The sequence below is a fragment of the Carcharhinus amblyrhynchos genome, chromosome 9, assembly GCF_965287045.1.
Source record: "Carcharhinus amblyrhynchos chromosome 9, sCarAmb.v2.hapA, whole genome shotgun sequence".
Taxonomy (NCBI): domain Eukaryota; kingdom Metazoa; phylum Chordata; class Chondrichthyes; order Carcharhiniformes; family Carcharhinidae; genus Carcharhinus; species Carcharhinus amblyrhynchos.
This window is the reverse complement of record NC_137332.1, coordinates 12,165,314-12,184,256: the sequence shown is the minus strand read 5'-3', so window position 1 is coordinate 12,184,256 and position 18,943 is coordinate 12,165,314. Positions and strand designations below refer to the sequence as shown.

The window sequence follows — 18,943 nt, the reverse complement described above, 5'->3', positions numbered from 1 at the left end:
CTTTATTGTTATTTTACTGTCGTGTAATTTTTCGGATCTTGTCGCATGTTTCACCGAACTTGGTCTTGTTAAAAGGAATTTAGTTCAATCCGGATATGGCTTTGCTGACGTGGGCTGGAACTATATCCTTAACTATTGCCAAACATAATTTGCCGATTATCATTGCACCCCAGTCCAATTCCGCAAAAAATGCTTTATTTTAAATATTCGCAGTTGCTGCGAGCCCAATCAGAAAATGGCTCTGTGCTAACTTTTCTAAAAAACTTGACCCCAAGGCATATCTTTTTATGAAATCTTCCTTTCTGCATTAAAATGATTTTGAAATTCATTATTTTGCCAATTTGAGTTAAATTTCATTTCATGTAATGCTAAGTATGTTGTACCCTTAGAGGATGAGAGGGGGGATTTAGTGGTGGGAGATGAGGAAATGGCTGAGGCCTTAAATAAGTTTTTTGCCTCGGTCTTCATGGAGGAGGGCATGAATAGTTTGCCGAATATTAAAGATAGAAGGATGGTAGGAGTTGAGGGCCTGAATGCGATTACTGTCACTAGAGAGGTAGTTCTTGATAGACTAGCAGGACCGGATGGAATGCATCCCAGGGTTCTGAAGGAAATGGCAGAGGTGATAGTAGATGCCTTAGTGATTATTTACCAAACTTCGCTGGATTCCGGGGAAGTGCTCGAAGATTGGAAAACGGCTAATGTTACGCCGCTGTTTAAAAAGGTAGCAGGCAAAAGGCAGGGAATTATAGGCCAGTTAGTTTAACGTCTGTTGTTGGAAAAATGCTTGGACCCGTAATCAAAGAAGAAATAGCGAGGCCCCTAGAAAAGAATGGTTTGATCAAGCAGACGCAGCACAGATTCGTTAAGGGAAGTCGTGTTTGACAAATTTATTGGATTTCTATGAGGATGTGACTAGTGCGGTAGACAGAGGGGAACCGGTGGATGTGGTGTTTCTCAATTTTTCAAAAGGCGTTTGATAAGGTGCCACACAAAAGGTTGCTTCAGAAGGTTAGGGGGCATGGAGTTGGGGGTAAGGTGTTAGCGTGGATAGAGGATTGGTCGTCTAAAAGGAGGCAGAGAGTTGGTATCAATGGGCGCTATTCTGATTGGCGGTTGGTGACTAATGGAGTGCCGCAGGGATCGGTGCTGGGGCCTCAGCTATTTACCATTTATATAGATGATCTGGAGGAGGGGGCTGAGTGTAGGGTGATGAAATTTGCTGATGACACAAAGGTGAGTGGAAAAGCAAATTGTGCGGAGGGTGTGGAAAGTCTGCAGAGGAATCTGGATAAGTTGAGCGAGTGGGCGAGGACCTGGCAGATGGAGTACAATGTTAGCAAGCGTGAGGTTATCCACTTTGGCAGAAATAATAGGAGGGATTACTATTTAAAGGGCAAAAATCTGCAGTATGCTACGGTGCAGAGGGACCTGGGGGTCCTTGTGCATGAGTCGCAAAAACTCAGTCTGCAGGTGATCAAGAAGGCGAATGGGGTGCTGGCCTTTATAGCGAGGGGGATAGAATATAAAAGTAGGGAGGTCTTGCTGCAACTGTACAGGGCACTGGTGAGGCCGCAGCTGGAGTACTGTACGCAGTTTTGGTCGCCGCACTTGCGCAAGGATATTTTGGCCTTGGAGGGAGTGCAGAGGAGGTTCACAAGGCTGATACTGGAGATGAGGGGGTTGCACTATGAAGAGAGATTAAATAGACTGGGTCTGTACTCGGAGTTTAGAAGGATGAGGGGGGGATCTTATAGAGATGTATAAGATAATGAAAGGGATGGATAGGGCAGAAAGGACAGCAGGACTAGAGGGCACAGCCTCAAGATAAGGGTGGGGGGGCAGTTTAGAACGGAGTTGAGGAGGAACTTCTTCACTCAAAGGGTGGCGAATCTCTGGAATTCTCTGCCCGTTGAAGTGGTGGAGGCTACCTCGCTAAATATATTTAAGTCACGGGTAGATAGGTTTTTGACAGACAAGGGAATTAAGGGTTATAGGGAGAAAGTGGGAAAGTGGAACTGATCCACTTCAGATCAGCCATGATCTTATTGAATGGTGGGGCAGGCTCAAAGGGCTAGATGGCCTATTCCTGCTCCTATTTCTAATGTTCTTATGAAACTCTAAAAGGAAAGGCACCAAGTCATCAATGCAGAAAAAGACGACCAGAGTGTAATGATTTTTGTACCAAGGTTGAGTTATGAAAGCATTAAGATCGTAAGAGAAACGGATAAATGAGCCTTTTTCTTGTTGGCAGTCAGTGACTAATGGGGATCTGTGCTGGGACTCCAACTGTTCCGTTATATATTAGTGGTTTGCAGGGGGGAACTGAATGGATTATCTCCAAATTTGCAGATGATACAAAGTTGGATAGGAGGGTGAGCTGCAAGGAGGATGCAGAAATGTTTCACTGTGATTTGGATGGGCTAAGTGTGTGGACGTATGCGTGAAATATGCAATATAATGTGGATAAATGTGAGGTTATCCGCAATAGCAATAATAAGAATTATTAGTTGAATGGGTGTAAATTGAGAGATGTGGATACTTGGTGTCCTCGTGCATTAGCTGCTAAAAGTAAGCGCGCAGGTAATGGCAGTAAAGGGAGCAAATGGTATGTTGGCCTTCAGGATATTGAATTTGATGATCAGCCATGATCAAAATGAATGGTGGAGCAGGCTCAAAGGATCAAATGGCCTACTCCTGCTTCTAGTTTCTATGAAAGTCTGCGGATGTTAAATTTGGAGATTAATTAAGTATTGATTTCTGTGCTTAGAATACAGGGAGCATGAAAAGCAGTTCGGTTGAACCCTCTGGTGCCACATCAAAAAACTTCAGTCAGGTTAATTATGACTGGTCCTTACAGGTCTGTACTGATTCTCCTTAGCTTGTCTTAGTCTGGCTTTTTCAGATTGGGAGTCGCAACCTGCAGGTAGGTCGTAGGATCTCACAAATGGGTCACCAAATAAATTATTGCTGCTCTAAAAACCAATCCCATTCAAAAAAATGTGATGTTCTGTGATCCTGTTTTTAAAAAAAACAGACAACTCCTATATCATCCTGTTTAAAAATGTGGGATTTTCTGTGATCCTGTTTTTAAAAAAAATGCGGGATGCTCTGTGATCCTGTTCAAGAAAGCATGGATGTTCTGTTTATAGCGCACATTTTGTAGAAGGTATCCATAGCCAACATGAGGACTTGTGATGTGGAGAAAAGCTTAATACTGGCTGATACAATTCAAGTTATGTGCACCTTATGAAAGGACAAGGTAAGAATTAGGAGAGAGATGTATTTTTAACTGTACAGTAAATCTTGTTTAGGTTGTGATTGTAGTAGCATTACTGCAGCTTGCCTGGCAAATGGATTCTGCATGAGTCTCAAATTTCCTGCCTTGAAGGCAGGCTATAACTTGGGAGTTTGACAAGTATAGTCATTATCTCATAATCCAATTTATTGGGGTAATTTTCCTGTCATGGGAATCGTAGCCGGAGAGTAGGGAAAGAGACCATGCACAGGTCCGTTGACCTCGGGTGGGATTTTCCAGTTTTGGAACGAGCGTGGTTGAAAAATCCCGCCCATTATTTTTCCCATGTACATAAAAATATTTTGATGTTGAGTCAGTCTGAAAATAGATGATGTTTGAAAAAACATAAAAACCATTGAGATGTGTTTTTTTTTAAATGATGGCTGTATACGTTCGTATAATCGACACATTAATCACAGACTTCATTGAATGCAGCAAAATCACATTCTTAATGTGACATATCCCACTTATGAGGGAAGGTTATTGATGGGATGGTAACATGCACAGATAATTGGCAACTGCCCTATTAACTTTCCACTTAAAAGCAGCACGTTGATCTGGTTAGCCCTGCATTCCAAAGGTGCATTTTAAATTAGAAATCAGTCACGAATAAACAGTTGATTTTTCTGATAGCTCATGCACAGTAAATTAGTTTATTTTCTAATTTCAGACATTTTATTTGGAATGTATATATTGATATGAGAGTTTTCACAATACTGACACCATTTTCCTTTGAGCTGGAATAATACCCACATACTTTATGCTCTGTTCAACACAGAATGCACCAGATTTTGACTTGATATTGCTCTCTGTAGTGTAAAAGAACATTTCCTCAGGTAGTAAAAAAGGCAAATGATATTTTGGTCTTCATAGAACACTACAGCATAAACAGGCCCTTCGGCCCACAAGTTGCATTGATCATATCCATACCTACCAGGCCTATCTATAACTCTCAATCCCATTAAATCTCATAGTGAGAGGATTCGAGTGCAGGAGCAGGGATGTCTTGTTGCAATTATATAGTACCTTGGTGAGGCCACATCTGGAATATTGTGCTGCTTTGCTCTCGTTACCTGAGGAAGGATTTTCTTGCTCTAGAGTGCAGAGAAGGTTTACCAAACTGATTCCTTTAATGGCAGGACTGACGTAAGAGGAGAGATTGAGTCAATATTTGCTGGAGTTCAGAAGAATGAGAGGGGATCTCTAAGAGGACTAGACAGGTTAGATGTAAGAACTATGTTCCCAATAGAGAGGGTTCCAGAACCAGGACTCTGTCTGAGGGGACAGGGTAGACCATTTAGGCCAGAGATGAGGAGAAATTCTTTCACCCAGGGATTGGTCAACCTGTGAACACTCTACCGCGTACAATATTTTGGCCTTAACTGTTTTATGTTTTCAAGAAGTGATTAGATGTAGCGCTTGGGATGAAGGGGATCAAAGGATATGGTGGGGGGGGGGGGCGCGGAATTGGCAATCCAGTTGTTTTTTGGGTCTCAAAACCAAGTGTAAGGCAGCTTCAGTGTATATACCAAAAAAGCGTCAACAGTTTAAAACTGCTTTCTAATTTATCTGCTATTTTTGTGTATTAATTCTTTTTGCATTTCAGAAGTAACTAACTTGCTATGATAGTGCTCCAGTGGGACAATTTTCTAACTTAAAGGTGTGATACAAATGTGGATGTTGTTGAATAGCATTTTCTGACATCCTGGGGGCCTGGTAAAGTTCTGCATTCATTCATTACTTGGGAACAGATTATCAGTTGGTGCAGGGAATGATTATGGGATTAACTGCCTCTTATAAGGCTTGCTCCAATCGTACGTTGGTTAAAATATGAGCACGTTCATGTTCTGCAGTTTAATATTTGCACAAATCTGAAACTCCTTGATTTTAGTGCTAAACTTAGAATGTAAATTGAATGTGTTGGTGCAAACATAGGCTGAAGCAGAATGAGACTCTTGGTTTGCTTTGTTGTTTGTTGACAAAACCAATTTTCACCAATAATACACAGACCACAACAGCTTTGCTTCAGTTCCTTTTCTGTGTTAACCAGTCCCAGCCATGGTGCTGGAGTACCTTATTTAATTTTCAGCATCCCTGGCAAAGAAATATGAGACAGTCACCCATTCTTGGTGACTATCCATGAATCCTTTTGGAACGTTTGCACATGCGAATGTTGCGTGAGATCAGAGTGCTGTTCAGTTTCAATTAAATTTATTAGCATTTTGGCGCTACTCATTTAAATCTCACAAAAAGACTGAATTCTGATACAAAAGCAAAATACTGTAGATGTTGAAAATCTGAAACAAGAACAAAAAAAATCAGCAGGTCAGGCAGCATCTATGGAGAGAAACAGAATGAACGTTATACGTCAATGATCAGTCATCAGACCTGATGAAAGGTCATCAACCTGAAATGTTAACCCTGTTTCTCTCCACTGATGCTGCCTGACCTGCTGTGTTTTTCCAGCTTATTTCGTTCTTTTTAAAAAGGCTGTTGGAGCTCTGCTGGTGGCAATGGAACTGGACCCTGCTGCCTTTCAGGAGAATGATTTCTTGAAAAGAAAACAGATAAATACGTGCAGCTATGGCTGATCATATCCGTACCTACCAGGCCTATCTATAACTCTCAATCCCATTAAATCTCATAGCGAGAGGATTCGAGTGCAGGAGCAGGGATGTTGCAATTATATAGTACCTTGGTGAGGCCACATCTGGAATATTGTGCTGCTTTGCTCTCGTTACCTGAGGAAGGATTTTCTTGTTCTAGAGTGCAGAGAAGCTATGGCAGGTTTCGGGGTTTGCCACTGAGAAGTTGAAGCTGACTGTTCTTCACCCAGTTTGATGTCTTTTGAGGGAAAATAGTTTGGAGTTAACAGTTGTCCCTTGATTTGCGATGATTGTTTCTTTGCATTGCATGGCCCATTCTGAGAGTAAAAAGTCTGACAACACCAGGTTTTAGTCCAACCGATTTATTTGATAATACTCACAACAAGCTTTCGAGGTTCCCCTCTTCATCAGGTGAATGGAGAGTTCTGGCCTCAGACAGAGCATATACAGCACAGACAGTTTAGAGATTACTGATTAGAATGCGAATCCTTACACCTAACCTGCTGTTCAAGACTGCTAATCAGTAATCTCTAAACTGTCTGTGCTTTATATGCTCTGTCTGAGGCCAGAACTCTCCATTCACCTGACAAAGAGGGAAACCTCGAAAGCTTGTGAGTATTATCAAATAAATCGGTTGGACTAAAACCTGGTGTTGTCAGACTTTTTACTGTGTTTACGCCAGTCCAACGCCGGCATACCCACATCATGACCATTCTGAGAGAGCAGTGAACACTTGTGTTTGATTATCATGACAAATGATTGCAAAATGTGCAGTGAAGCCTTGTGGTCTCAAAAATAAGGTGAACTTGTGCCAATTCCCAGTAAGGCCTGTCATTAGTCCGATTTAGATGCAGTTTCAGTCTTTGCCTGTTACTCTAATCCCTTGAATTCTCTGAAATCTGTGGGCTTGCTTAAACAAGGAAAATTCAGAACTACAATTTTAATTGCATCCTGTGCCATCAAGTTGGCCGCAGCTATGAACATTGACCTGCAGCTGCCATTCTAAGATTCAGCTTTCGTTCTCCAATGAAAGTAAAAGACTTGTATTTGTATTGCATTGTCATAACCTCAGGACATCCTAAAGTGATGTACAGACAATGAAGTACTGATAATGCCTTTTTATAAATACTGTATGTTCAAAAAAATACATTTACTATGTCATCTTTCTGAAGCATTAATTTCATATCCCAATTTGTAAAATCCTTTGTTACATTGGGGCAGCTCCAGCCTTTTGAGAGTTTTCAGCGCTGTTGGGGAAATTGTGATATATCACTACAAGTCACAATATCTGGAACTCCCTCCTCACCGTTATACCACAATACTGTCAAATGTCACCGCTCGGGAACATTTATTTTGGATTTGTCTCAAAATCCTTTTTTCTTGAGCAAGTTTCCAATCATTGTCACTGCATTTGGCCATAAATCTCTCTATTTTCTTCAATAATGACAGTTCTGAAAATTCACTTGTCAACTGGTGACCCAGACACTTCTAATTGGGCTTGTCACAAAACTGTCAGCTATTTAAAAACTGAAGTGGAGCATGCAAATCCAGTTGTTCCTCTCTTAGTGCACAATATCAACATGCATCTTAAATGGCTGGCTTTAACATGTCAACAAGTATAAGTTTTGGATGAGCTATCTATTTTTAATTCTTGTGTTTTTTTTCCACAGTCCTGTAAAAACCTATGGCATGTCAACTAATTCCCTACTGTTGGGACAAAGCACAATATAAATTTGGAACAACCTCATTTTTTGCATGGGGAACATAGCACTGTAGGAATTTTCAAGAGTGTGATTGTGTTTTTAGAAAGAAGATGTTCTGATCAATTATGATGAGCTGGAGCGAGCATTCTCTGCTCCCAACCTGCACGTTGGTCTTTTTCTTTGGTAACTTTTAGTATTTTATTTCTAATCAAAAAAACCAATTCACATTAGGTCCAGTCATGATCCCCAGATGAGGGATAAGCAAGATCCAAGCTGACAAGACAAATCATTGTATTCCATCATGCGATCGATCCAAACAAGCTCCAAGCTGATGGGATGAGGCATTGCGCACCCTCCCCGCTCCCGACCTTGATTTAACAATTCATCTTCACCCAAAGACCGAGGTGGCTTTGAAAAATTGCATTGGGTAAAGCCTCGGTTTTACCTCATTGCTACTCTGATCCTTTATCCCAGCTTAGGCAAACCATGTTTGCAGATGCCAGCACGTCCCAGTGCAATGTGCTAGCCTCATCCACAACCTGATCATGGTTTCACCCTGCAGGTTTTGATGTATAGTTAGTGTGGTTTTGAACTTGCCCCTTAGATTGGGGATTGGCCTTAACTTTTTTTGTATATCATAAAATAAAGAATTCTAAGTTACAAGGAATGACTTCATGCTTAACTTTATGCTTATCCTTTGCATTATATAATTTTTGAGTAAAGACCATTCTGTAAATGGTGGATGGAGTGCCAATCAAGCAGCTGCTTTGCTCTGGGCAAAGTGGCTCATTATTGCAGTTGCATGGCACATTGTGAGCATTTCACCGTATCCTGGATTTTGGCCTCAGCAGTATCGTAGATCTTCAGGGAGTCAGAAGATGAATCACTCACCACAGGTTATCCAACCTGTTGACTTGTCTAGTAGCCATGGTACTTACATTGCTGATTTCAGTTGGATTTCTGATAAATAGTGACCCCGTGAATGGAGTTGGATGAGGGATTTGACAGCAGTAATGTCAAGGAATGAATGGGGTTCAGCTCTCTTGTTTTAAGTTTTTAAAGTTTGTTTATTAGTGTGACAAGTAGGCATACATTAACACTGCAATGAAGTTACTGTGAAAGTCCCCTAATTGCCACATTCGAGTGCCTATTCAGTACACTGAGGGAGAATTTAGTATGGCCAATGCATCTAACCAGCACGTCTTTCAGACTGGGAGGAAATCAGAGCACCCAGAGGATACCAATATGGACATGGAGAGAACGTGCAGATTCCACACAGACAGTGACCCAAGCCAGCAATCGAATCTGGGTCCCTGGGCTGCGAGGCAACAGTGCTAGCCATTGTGTCGCCATGCCGTTGGTGCGGTCATTCCTTGACTCCTGCCAACTCGAACCTGGATGTTGCAGAGAGGCTGCTTGGGATTAAACTTCACTGACCTCCCATCTCTGTGTGGTTCTTTAGTTTATCACTTCATTTCAGGTGTGTAATCGAGCACACTTTTGTTCTTTAATGGAATGTGGAAGGCGCTGGCTCGGCTAGCATTTATTTCTCATCCCTAATTGACCTTGGAAAGGTGGTGATGAGTTATCCTCTTGAAAACTGCTGCAGTCTGTATAATGTAGGAAGTGAAACTGCAAATGCTAATTGATATCTTTACATTTCCATTTGTCATTTTGATTGACAATATGTATGTCCATGTTTTCAGATATCAATCTGTGGTGCAGATCTGTCATCAGAGGCCTGCCGTGAACTTGGCTTTTCCAGTAATTTGCTCTGCAGCTCTTGTGACCTTCTTGGACAGTTCAGTCTCAACCAGCTGGACCCACATTGCAGACAATGTTGCCAAGAGGAGGTCCAGTTAGAAACTAAAAAGGTATTGTCTTTTTAATTAAGTACTATTGTAAACAGGATAACACAGATTATTTAGTTGCCAGCATATTTTGACTTGTTTTCAAAATTCACTGTATACAATTTGTTCTTGAAGTGACTGGCGGATGTTTTGCAAATCATGCGTTGTGAAAATATCATGATGATAAATTTAGCTGCTTTGTCGACATAAAGATTTGATATTTCCACTAAATAAATTAATATATGCATTCTTTCAATTTTACTTCTCAGACCAAGAACAATATTTATAATGATGGATAATTTAGTAGACACGTTCTTTGGAATTGATGCATCATTTTGTGGTTTTACACTGTTAATCTCTGATTGGTAAAGATCGTATTCCCATCAAGTCTGCACTGACTCTCCAAAAGAGCATTTTACCCTAGCCCACCACCCTGCCCGATCCCGGTAACCCACATATTTACCATGGCTAACCTAGACATCTTTTTGGATGCCAACTTAACATTAACCACAACTGTCAAATCACTTGTTTACACTTGGATCATCTCCTCTTACAAAGCAAGTAGCAGGATTAATGTGAACCACAAACAATGTAGCTTTTAATGTTCAATGTAATTTAAACCCACATTCTTGACACCATAAGGCTTGAACCCTAAAAAATTGGAAAGGTTTTATGTTATCAGCAAAATAACTCATTTAGGGAGTTTGATATGATCTAGGGTGTTGTCTGAGTCGTGGAGTTTCAGACTTGGTATTTTTAATCACTGTTTCATCTATGGATTGATGTCGAATGGAGTTTAAACTGCTGGATAACTACCAGCTTCTCCAATATTGATCCAGTTTAAACCCCTCTCTCCTGCCCACTCCACCCTCACCTCCAATAGTGAGCCTAAGAACACTCAGACTTCTTTGCCGTAAGGATTAAGAGCATTTGTTCAGTTTCCTCTGTCACTGTTCGCACTCTTCACCTGTCACAACATTCACTTGCCCCAGACCAAAATTTTCATCTTTCTCTTTCTGTCATATTTCTACCCATTCTTTTCACCACCACCATTTCCCCATGTCCTTTCAGAGCTCATTTTGTCCCAAAGCTCACTTCTTGCCTCTTGCTCTTGACTCTATTACCACTAAATGGCTACTCACGTAACTACCTTTGCAGGCCCCCATGCTAGCTGTTTCTGCAGGTGGTCCCTTCAGCATGTCTGCAGTCTTCGGTAAGCTACAACATCCTCTTTCAACCAGCTCCTCTTTGTTGTCCAGGTGAATAAGACCATAAGAAATAGGAGTACGTCATTCAGCCTCTCAAGCCTGTTCTGCCATTCAGTAGGATCATAGCTGATTCAACATTTCTCACATCCACTTTCCTGCCCTTTCCTCAGTAACCCTTGATTCCCCTGCTGATCAAAAATCTATATATCTCTGCCTTAATTATACAGAAGGACTCTGCTCCCATCACGCTTTGTGGCAAGGAGTTCCAAAGACCCACAACCTCCGAGAAGAAAAAATTCCTCCTCATCTCCGTCTTTATTCTGATAATATGTTGTCTGGTACTCAATCTCCCATGAGGGGAAACATCCTCTCAGCATTTGCCTAGTCAAGCCCATTCAAAATTCTAAATGTTTCAATAAGGTCACCTTTCATTATTCTAAATTCCAATGAGTAGAAACCCAACCTGTTTACCCTTTTCTCATAAAACATCCCTCCACTCCAGCAATCACGCTAGTGAATCTTCTCTGAACTGCCTCCAATATTGTTCCTTAAATAATGGGACCAAAACTGCTCTCAATATTCCAGTATAATCATCAGTATCTTGTACAGTTGCAGCAAGACTTCCTTACTCTAATACTCCAGCTGCCTTGAAATAAAGACCAACATTCTATTTGCCTTCCTGATTACCTGCTGCACGTGTGTGCTGGTTTTCTGTGGTCTTTTTACACTAGTATCCTCACGTTCCTTTGTGTTGCAGCTTTCTGCAGTTTTTCTCTATTTAAATAATACTCTGTTCTTTTGTTCTTCTTTCCAAAATGAATAACTTCACATTTTCCGATATTATGCTCTATACTCCATTTGCAAACATTTTGTTCACTTAGTTAACCTATCAATATCTCTTTGTAAACTGCTTGTAACCTTTTTGCAGCTTGTGTTTCAACATATTTTTGTGTGATCTGCAAATTTGATAGCACATTTGCTCCCCCCTGCCCTCCAAGTCATTTGTTTATGTATATATAGTGAACAGTTGTGGTCCAAGTACAATCCCTGTGGAACTCCTACTGGTTGCAGGCTGCCAACCTGAAAATGAATCCCTGATTTGATATTTCCTGCCCATTAGCCAATTCTCTATCCAAGCCAATATATTAATTCATACACTATGGATTCTTATGACTTAACATAATGTGAGGTACCTTGTCAAATGCTTTCTGGAAGTCCAAATACAACACATCCACTGGTTCTCCTCTATCTGTTCTACTTGAGACTTCCTCAAAAAAGAAAAACAGAAATTGGAGAATCCATTAAAGAAAATCATGCAGAGTTGCTCTGAGGAATCAGATGATCTCCTGTGGGATTGCTTCAAGTCAGTGGCCTGGTTAATATTTAAAAACTCAGCAATCAAACTGAACAAGTACACCACTACAATTGATTTCATTAGTAAGTGTGTAGAATACTGTGTGCCAAAGAAGCAAATCCATGTGTTTACCCAACCAGAAATCGTGGACAAACGTGGGTATCCACTGTTTTCTGAAGTCTGGGTTTGAGGCATTCAAGTCAGGTGACATGACCTCTACAAGAAATTCAGATTTGATCTATCCATCAAAGATGCCAAAAGACAGTATCAGACCAAGCTAGCCAGATGGGATTCCACCAACTATGGTAAAGTCTGCAAGACATAAAGGGCTACAAGATGAAGGCATGTAGAATCACTGCACCAATGCATCCCTCGTTGATGAGCTCAATTCATTCTATGCCTGTTTGGAGCACGAGGTCAGCGAGAGCATGCCTTCCACCCCGGAAGCCTCGGCCAAACCGGTATGCAAGTTCATCATCGCAGACGCCAGAGCAGCTTTCTTGAAAGTCAACCCACAGAAGACGATGGGCCCAGATGGGTTACCTGGATGAGCACTCAGGTCCTATGTAGTCCTGCTAGCAGGGGAATTTGCAGAAATCTTTAACCTCTCTTAACACCAATCTGAGGTCCCGATCTACTTCAAGAAGACCATCATCCCAGTACCAAAGAAAAGCCAGGCAGTGTTCCCTAATGACTATTGTTGAGTAACTCTGACATCCATTGTTTTGAAGTGCTTCAAAAGGTTAGTCATGCATGAAACACTTCCGGCCTCCCAGATTGCCTGGATCTACTGCAATTGATCTACAGCAGATACCATATCTCTCACCCTGCAGTCAATCCCAGAGCACCTGGATAACAGACACCTATGTCAGACTCCTATTTATTTACTATAGCTCAGCCTTCAACACCATTATTCTTACAAAACCCACCTTCAATCTCTGTGGCTTGAGGCTCAACTCCTCCCTCTGTGACTGGATCCTGAACTTCCTAACCCACAGATCACAACCAGTAAGGATAGGCAAAAACATGTCCTCCACAATCATCCTCAACACTGGTGACCCATAAGGCTGTGCCCTCAGCCTCTTTCTATACCCCTTATACACAAATGACTGTGTGGCCAAATTCCACTTGAACTCGATTTTCAAGTTTCCTAATGTCACCACCGTATTGGGTTGCATCTCAAAGAACAATGAGATGGATACAGGAAGGAGAATCTGATGAACTGTTGTGATAACAATCTCTCCCTCAACATCAGCAAAACAAAGGAGATAATCATCAACTTCAGGAAGCGTAGTTGAGGACATGTCTACATCAATGGGGATGAAGTGGAAGTTGTCAAGAGCTTAAATTTTCTAGGTGTCCAGATCACCAACAACCTGTCCATGCCAACACTATAGTTAAAGCCCACCAATGCCTCGACTTTCTCAGAAAGCTCAGGAAATTTGGCATATCTGCTACGACTTTAACCAACCTTTATAGATGCACCATCGAAAGTACTCTTTCTGGTTGTATCACAGCTCTGTATGACTCCTGCTCTGTTCAAGACCACAAGAAACTAAAGGGTCGTAAACAAAGCTGAATCCAATGTGCAAATCAGCCTCCCATCCGTCAACTCTGTCTACACTTCCGCTATCTTGGAAAAGCAGCCAGCGTAACCAAGGACCCAACGCACCCCGGACGTACTCTCTTCCACATTCTTCTGTCAGAGAAGATACAAAAGTCAGTGGTCATGTTCATACCAACCAATCTACTCAAAAACAGATTCTTCCTGGCTTCCTTCAGACTTTTGAATAGACCTACCTTGCATTAAGTTGATCTTTCTCTGCAGTCGACCTATGACTGTAACACTACATTCTGCACTCTCTCCTTTCCTTCTCTATGAACGGTATGCTTTATCTGGATAGCGCACAAGAAACAATACTTCTCACTGTATACTAATGCATATGATAATAAATCAAATGAAAAACCCCAATAGATAGTCTAGACATTGTTTTCCTTTCACAAAGCCATGCTAACTCTGCGTGATTAGATTGTGGTTTTCCAAATGAAGCTATCCTCCCAGGTTCCCCTCTTATTTGTCAATTAATAGCTAAGTCACTAAGGAGTACTTTCCTCTGCTGAGAGTTGATCTGTTGCAGTGAGATATTGGTCTGATTTGGCACCATGCAACAGTGCAGCGCTTCCTTCAGACTGCACTGGCAGGTCAGCCCAAATCATATACACAAGTTTCATGTGGTTCACAAAGCTGCTTCCTGGGATGAAGGGATTGTCTTATAAGGAAAGTTTGAGCATGTTGGGCCTATACTTGTTGGAATTTTGAATGAGAAGTGATCTTATCTTTGGAACGTACAGCCTATATACCTCTCATAAGAACATAAGAAATAGGAGCAGGAGTAGGCCATCCAGCCCTTCGAGCCTGCCCCGCCATTCAATAAGATCATGGCTGATCTATCGTGGCTCAGTTCCACATTCCCGCCCTCTCCCCATTACCCTTAATCCCCTCGCTTATCAAAAACCCATCAACCCACGTCTTAAAAATATTTAGCGAGGCAGCCTCCATCACCTCAACAGGCAGAGAATTCCAGAGATTCACCACTCTTTGAGTGAAGAAGTTCCTCCTCAACTCCGTTCTAAACCGCCCCCCCTTTATCTTGAGGCTGTGCCCCCTAGTCCTACTGTCCTTTCTGAGCAGGAAGAGCCTCTCCACCTCTATCCTATCCATCCCATTCATCATGTTATACGTCTCAATGAGATCTCCCCTCATTCTTCTAAACTCTAACGAGTACAAGCCTAGTTTATTCAGCCTCCCCTCATAGCTCAACCCCCTCAACTCCGGTATCAGCCTAGTAAACCTCCTCTGCACTCCCTCCAAGGCCAAAATATCCTTGCGTAAGTACGGCGCCCAAAACTGCACACAGTACTCCAGCTGCGGCCTCACCAATGCCCTATACGGCCGCAGCAAGACCTCCCTACTTTTATATTCAATCCCCCTCGCTATGAAGGCCAGCATCCCATTAGCCTTCCTGACCACCTGCAGGCTGGGTTTTTGCGACTCATGCACAAGGACCCCGAGGTCCCTCTGCACCGTCGCCTGCTGCAGTTTTTCGCCCCATAAGTAATAGTCCTTCCTACCATTATTCCTACCAAAGTGGACCACCTCGCACTTGCCAACATTAAATTCCATTTGCCATTTCCTGGCCCATTCGCCCAGCCTATCTAGATCCTTCTGCAGACTCTCCACACCCTCCGCACAATTTGCCGTTCCACCAATCTTGGTGTCATCAGCAAATTTCGACACCCTACACTCGGTTCCCTCCTCCAGATCACCTATATAAATGGTAAATAGCTGAGGCCCCAGCACCGACCCCTGGGGCACTCCACTAGTCACCAACCGCCAATCCGAATAGCACCCATTAACCCCCACTATCTGCCTCCTATTTGACAACCAATCCTCTATCCACGCTAACACCCTACCCCCAACTCATCACATTGGTACTGAAATGCATATACCACATTGCTGTCATCAAGCTAAAAAGCCTATTACATAAATGAGCATTCTGTCAGTAGTGAATACCGGTTGTGTTGATACTGCATAGTAGCAGCATGAATCAGCCAGCTCACCTGTCGCTCAACATTATTTTCGATACCTTGTCCTTCCAGAATAATCTTCAGCATGCTAACAGTATCATTGACAACTAATTTGAGTGTCAATTGAGACTCTCAACGTGGCACAATTGTGTCTACTGAAAACTACGTTTACCGATATGCAGGATCGTGTATAGACAGAAAGAACTTGTACGTTTTGTGCGTGTTTCAGCTAAACAAAATGAGTGATCGTCATTGCTGATCGTCTTTCCACATAGCAATGCCTTGACCAATCACTGTCTGGTTTAAATTTCTAAATAATGTTTGGCAGTTAATTGTCAGTCACTATTAACTGGTGCATTTTCCTTGGCAACATTGAACCAATCAGTCCACTTGCCAACCAATCATCACTCTCTCCTCACAGTGTAAAGTTGTTGTGTCCCCTCACATGGGTATTCTTATAACTGAGTGCAAGGCAAAAGTCTTTGACAAAATGGCTTTTTCCAGCAATAATCACAATTATTAGAGCACAGAAGAAAGTTGTTCATGACTGTGCTGGCTTGCCTAAGGAGCAATTTACATAGTGCCTCTTCCCCTTCCGTACCACACCTCCTCCCATTTTCCAACATTTGATCTGTCACCTGGCGATTACAGGACTTCACATGCATATCCAGACAACTTATAAATTAGTTCCGAGCTTCTGTCTGTATTACCATTTACAGCAGTGAGTTCCAGACCGCCATCATCCTCTGGGTGAAAAAAAATTTCCTCATCACCCCTCTAACCCTCCTACTAATTGCTTTAAATTTAGGAGCCCCGATCACTGAACACTCTGCTAAGGGAAATGAGTCCTTCCCATTCACTCCATCTGTCCAGTCCACTCATAAGCTTGACTACCTCAGCCGTCTGTGTTGCAAGGGAACCAATACCAGCATATCCAAACGAGCAGGGACCTATACTAAGCCCTGTGGAACACCTCTGGAAACAGCCTTTCAGTCACAAAAATACCTGTTAGCATTATCCTTCATGTCAGAGACCTTGCTAAAATCCCTGCAGACCACATCAGCTGCACTACCTTCATCAATTGTCCTTGATACTTACCCAGGAAAATAATTGTTTGTCAGACACAGTGTTCTATGCTGGTTGTCCTTGATTATTTTGTGCTTTTGCTCTCTGATTTCACCCTTGTACTTTTTGTGCTCCTCTGGGCTCTCTGTGGTATTCATCAGAGTGTCTGATAGAAGCTTCCCTCTTCTGCGTTATCTTATCCTGTTCACTGTAGATTTGGTTGTCATGCTACTTCTTCTCATTTGAGAACATGTTTACTCTGAAATCCTTGAATCTCGCTTTTGAATGCCTCACACTGTCAACACTGAAGTTGCTATATCCAGTCCACTTTTTCTAAATTACTCAGCTTAATAAAATTGACCATACCCCATTATAGACAATTAACTCAGGCTGCTTTACCTTTGTCCTTTTCCATATTATGTTAAAACTAACTGAATTATGGTCGCTATCACCAAAATGCTTCCCCACTGCCACAACTAAGTGCTAACAAGGATTTATTAAGAAATGGTATGTTTTACACGGAGGAAGGCAAGAAAGTAATCTGGGGATTGATTTATTGAGGAGTTGCACCCTGGATTTTTTTAATTTTTAGCATGTTTTATTTTTCCAATAGTATTCGACCATAATGCGAGATTCTATATAATGGCTACTGGTGTTGTTACCAATCTATTGAACTATTACGCTGGTTAGGAAGTGAAAGTGATGCGTGACAGAATTCATGCACAAGCTGTTCTCCTTGCCTGCAACACTATTTAAAAAGCAAGTGTACAGCTTTAGATGTGTTAGTTACTTTGCAATTCAGTCCTTGCAATTTACACCCAAGGTCAGCTCTGAAAAATATGAAACAGCCAGGTGCTGTCCTTGATAATTTTAAAGTATGTTATTGCTCCAATGATAAATTTCAGAGTAGTTACATTGTCAACTTGTGCTTCTTTCATAGCCAACGTTTGACATTAAACATTTGTTGAGTGCAACTTAACAAGAAACAGGCAAATTCAACTTAAAAACCTGGTGTTTAATTTGGTGGGATGCTGAGCGAGTTAGTTTGTCTTGCTGCATTCTTAGGCTGTTTTGACAAATTGTTTGAGATTAGGGACGTTATCCCCAAATATGGTACTGTTAGTGCTTTGAAAATAATCTGGAGATCAACCTCTAATCAAGTGCAATTAGTCTTTTTACATGTTTATTTTTACAGCAGTATTTAAATAAAGGAGAAATTACTCTGCAGTGAATATATTTATTGCAATTTGCAAATGCAGTATAGCAATAACTGCAAATCCTATCATTATCTATTTGTGTGCAGTATGTGGGTTGTTCTACAAAGTGTGCAGCATAACTCATACTTGATCACACACAAAAATGTCATCCGGTGTAGACTGAATGATCCTGCTCCATTCAGTGTAACCGAGGCTGACCTACCTCAACTCCACTTTCCAGCCTGCTGCACGTATCCCGGCATTCCCTGAGAGATTAAAGATATGTTGAATATGTTCAGTGATGGAGTATCCACAAACCTCTAGGATAGAGAACTTGAAAGATTCCAACCTTTTAAGTAAAGGATTTCTCTTCTTCCCTGTCTGAGTGATCATAAAAACGAGGAGTAAGCCATCTGGCCCCTCGAGCCTGCTCTGCTATTCAATAGATCGTGGCTGGTCTGTTCGTGGACTTGGCTCTACTTACCCACCCGCTCACCATAACCCTAAATTCCTGTACTATTCAAAAATCTGTCTGTCTTTGCCTGAAAAATATTCAACGAGTTAGCTTCAGTTGCTTCACTGGACAGGAAATTCCACATATTCGCAACTCTTTGGGTGAAGAAGTTCCTCCTCAACACCATCCTAAATCTGCTTCTCCTCATTTTGAGGCCAAGCCCCTTAGCTCTGGTTTCACCCACCAGTGGAAACAACCTCCCTGCTTCTATCTTATCTATTTCCTCATAATTTTATGTTTCGACCCCCTTATCTTGAGACTCCCAAGGCAAGGGAAGCAACCTTGGAAAACAAACCCCATCAGAATCTTCTATGTTTCAACAAGATTGCTTCTCATTCTTCTAAGCTACAGTGTATGGACACTGTTTGCTCATCGTAAGACAGCCCGCTCATCCCAGGAACCAACACAATGAACTTTTGTACTCTAGGGCAAATATGTTTATCTAGAACTATTAAAAGACATGGTTTCAATCAAACCCTCTACAATTTTAGCCGGATCACTTTTTGTTCTTGTACTCCAATCCCTCTGCAGTAAAGACTAGCATGCCATTTGCCTTCCTGA

At 41.7% G+C, this 18,943-nt stretch overlaps 1 protein-coding gene across 1 annotated transcript in view; it reads left to right on the top strand.

The window, feature by feature from the left end:
* The window catches only part of selenof (selenoprotein F), a 64,502-nt gene that overhangs the window by 173 nt on the left and 45,386 nt on the right, over positions 1–18,943 (top strand). Inside the window, exon 2 of the mRNA XM_080195178.1 lies at positions 9,314–9,481. Within this exon, the coding sequence (XP_080051304.1) occupies positions 9,314–9,481 (168 nt within the window). The remainder of the gene's footprint in view (positions 1–9,313; positions 9,482–18,943) is intronic.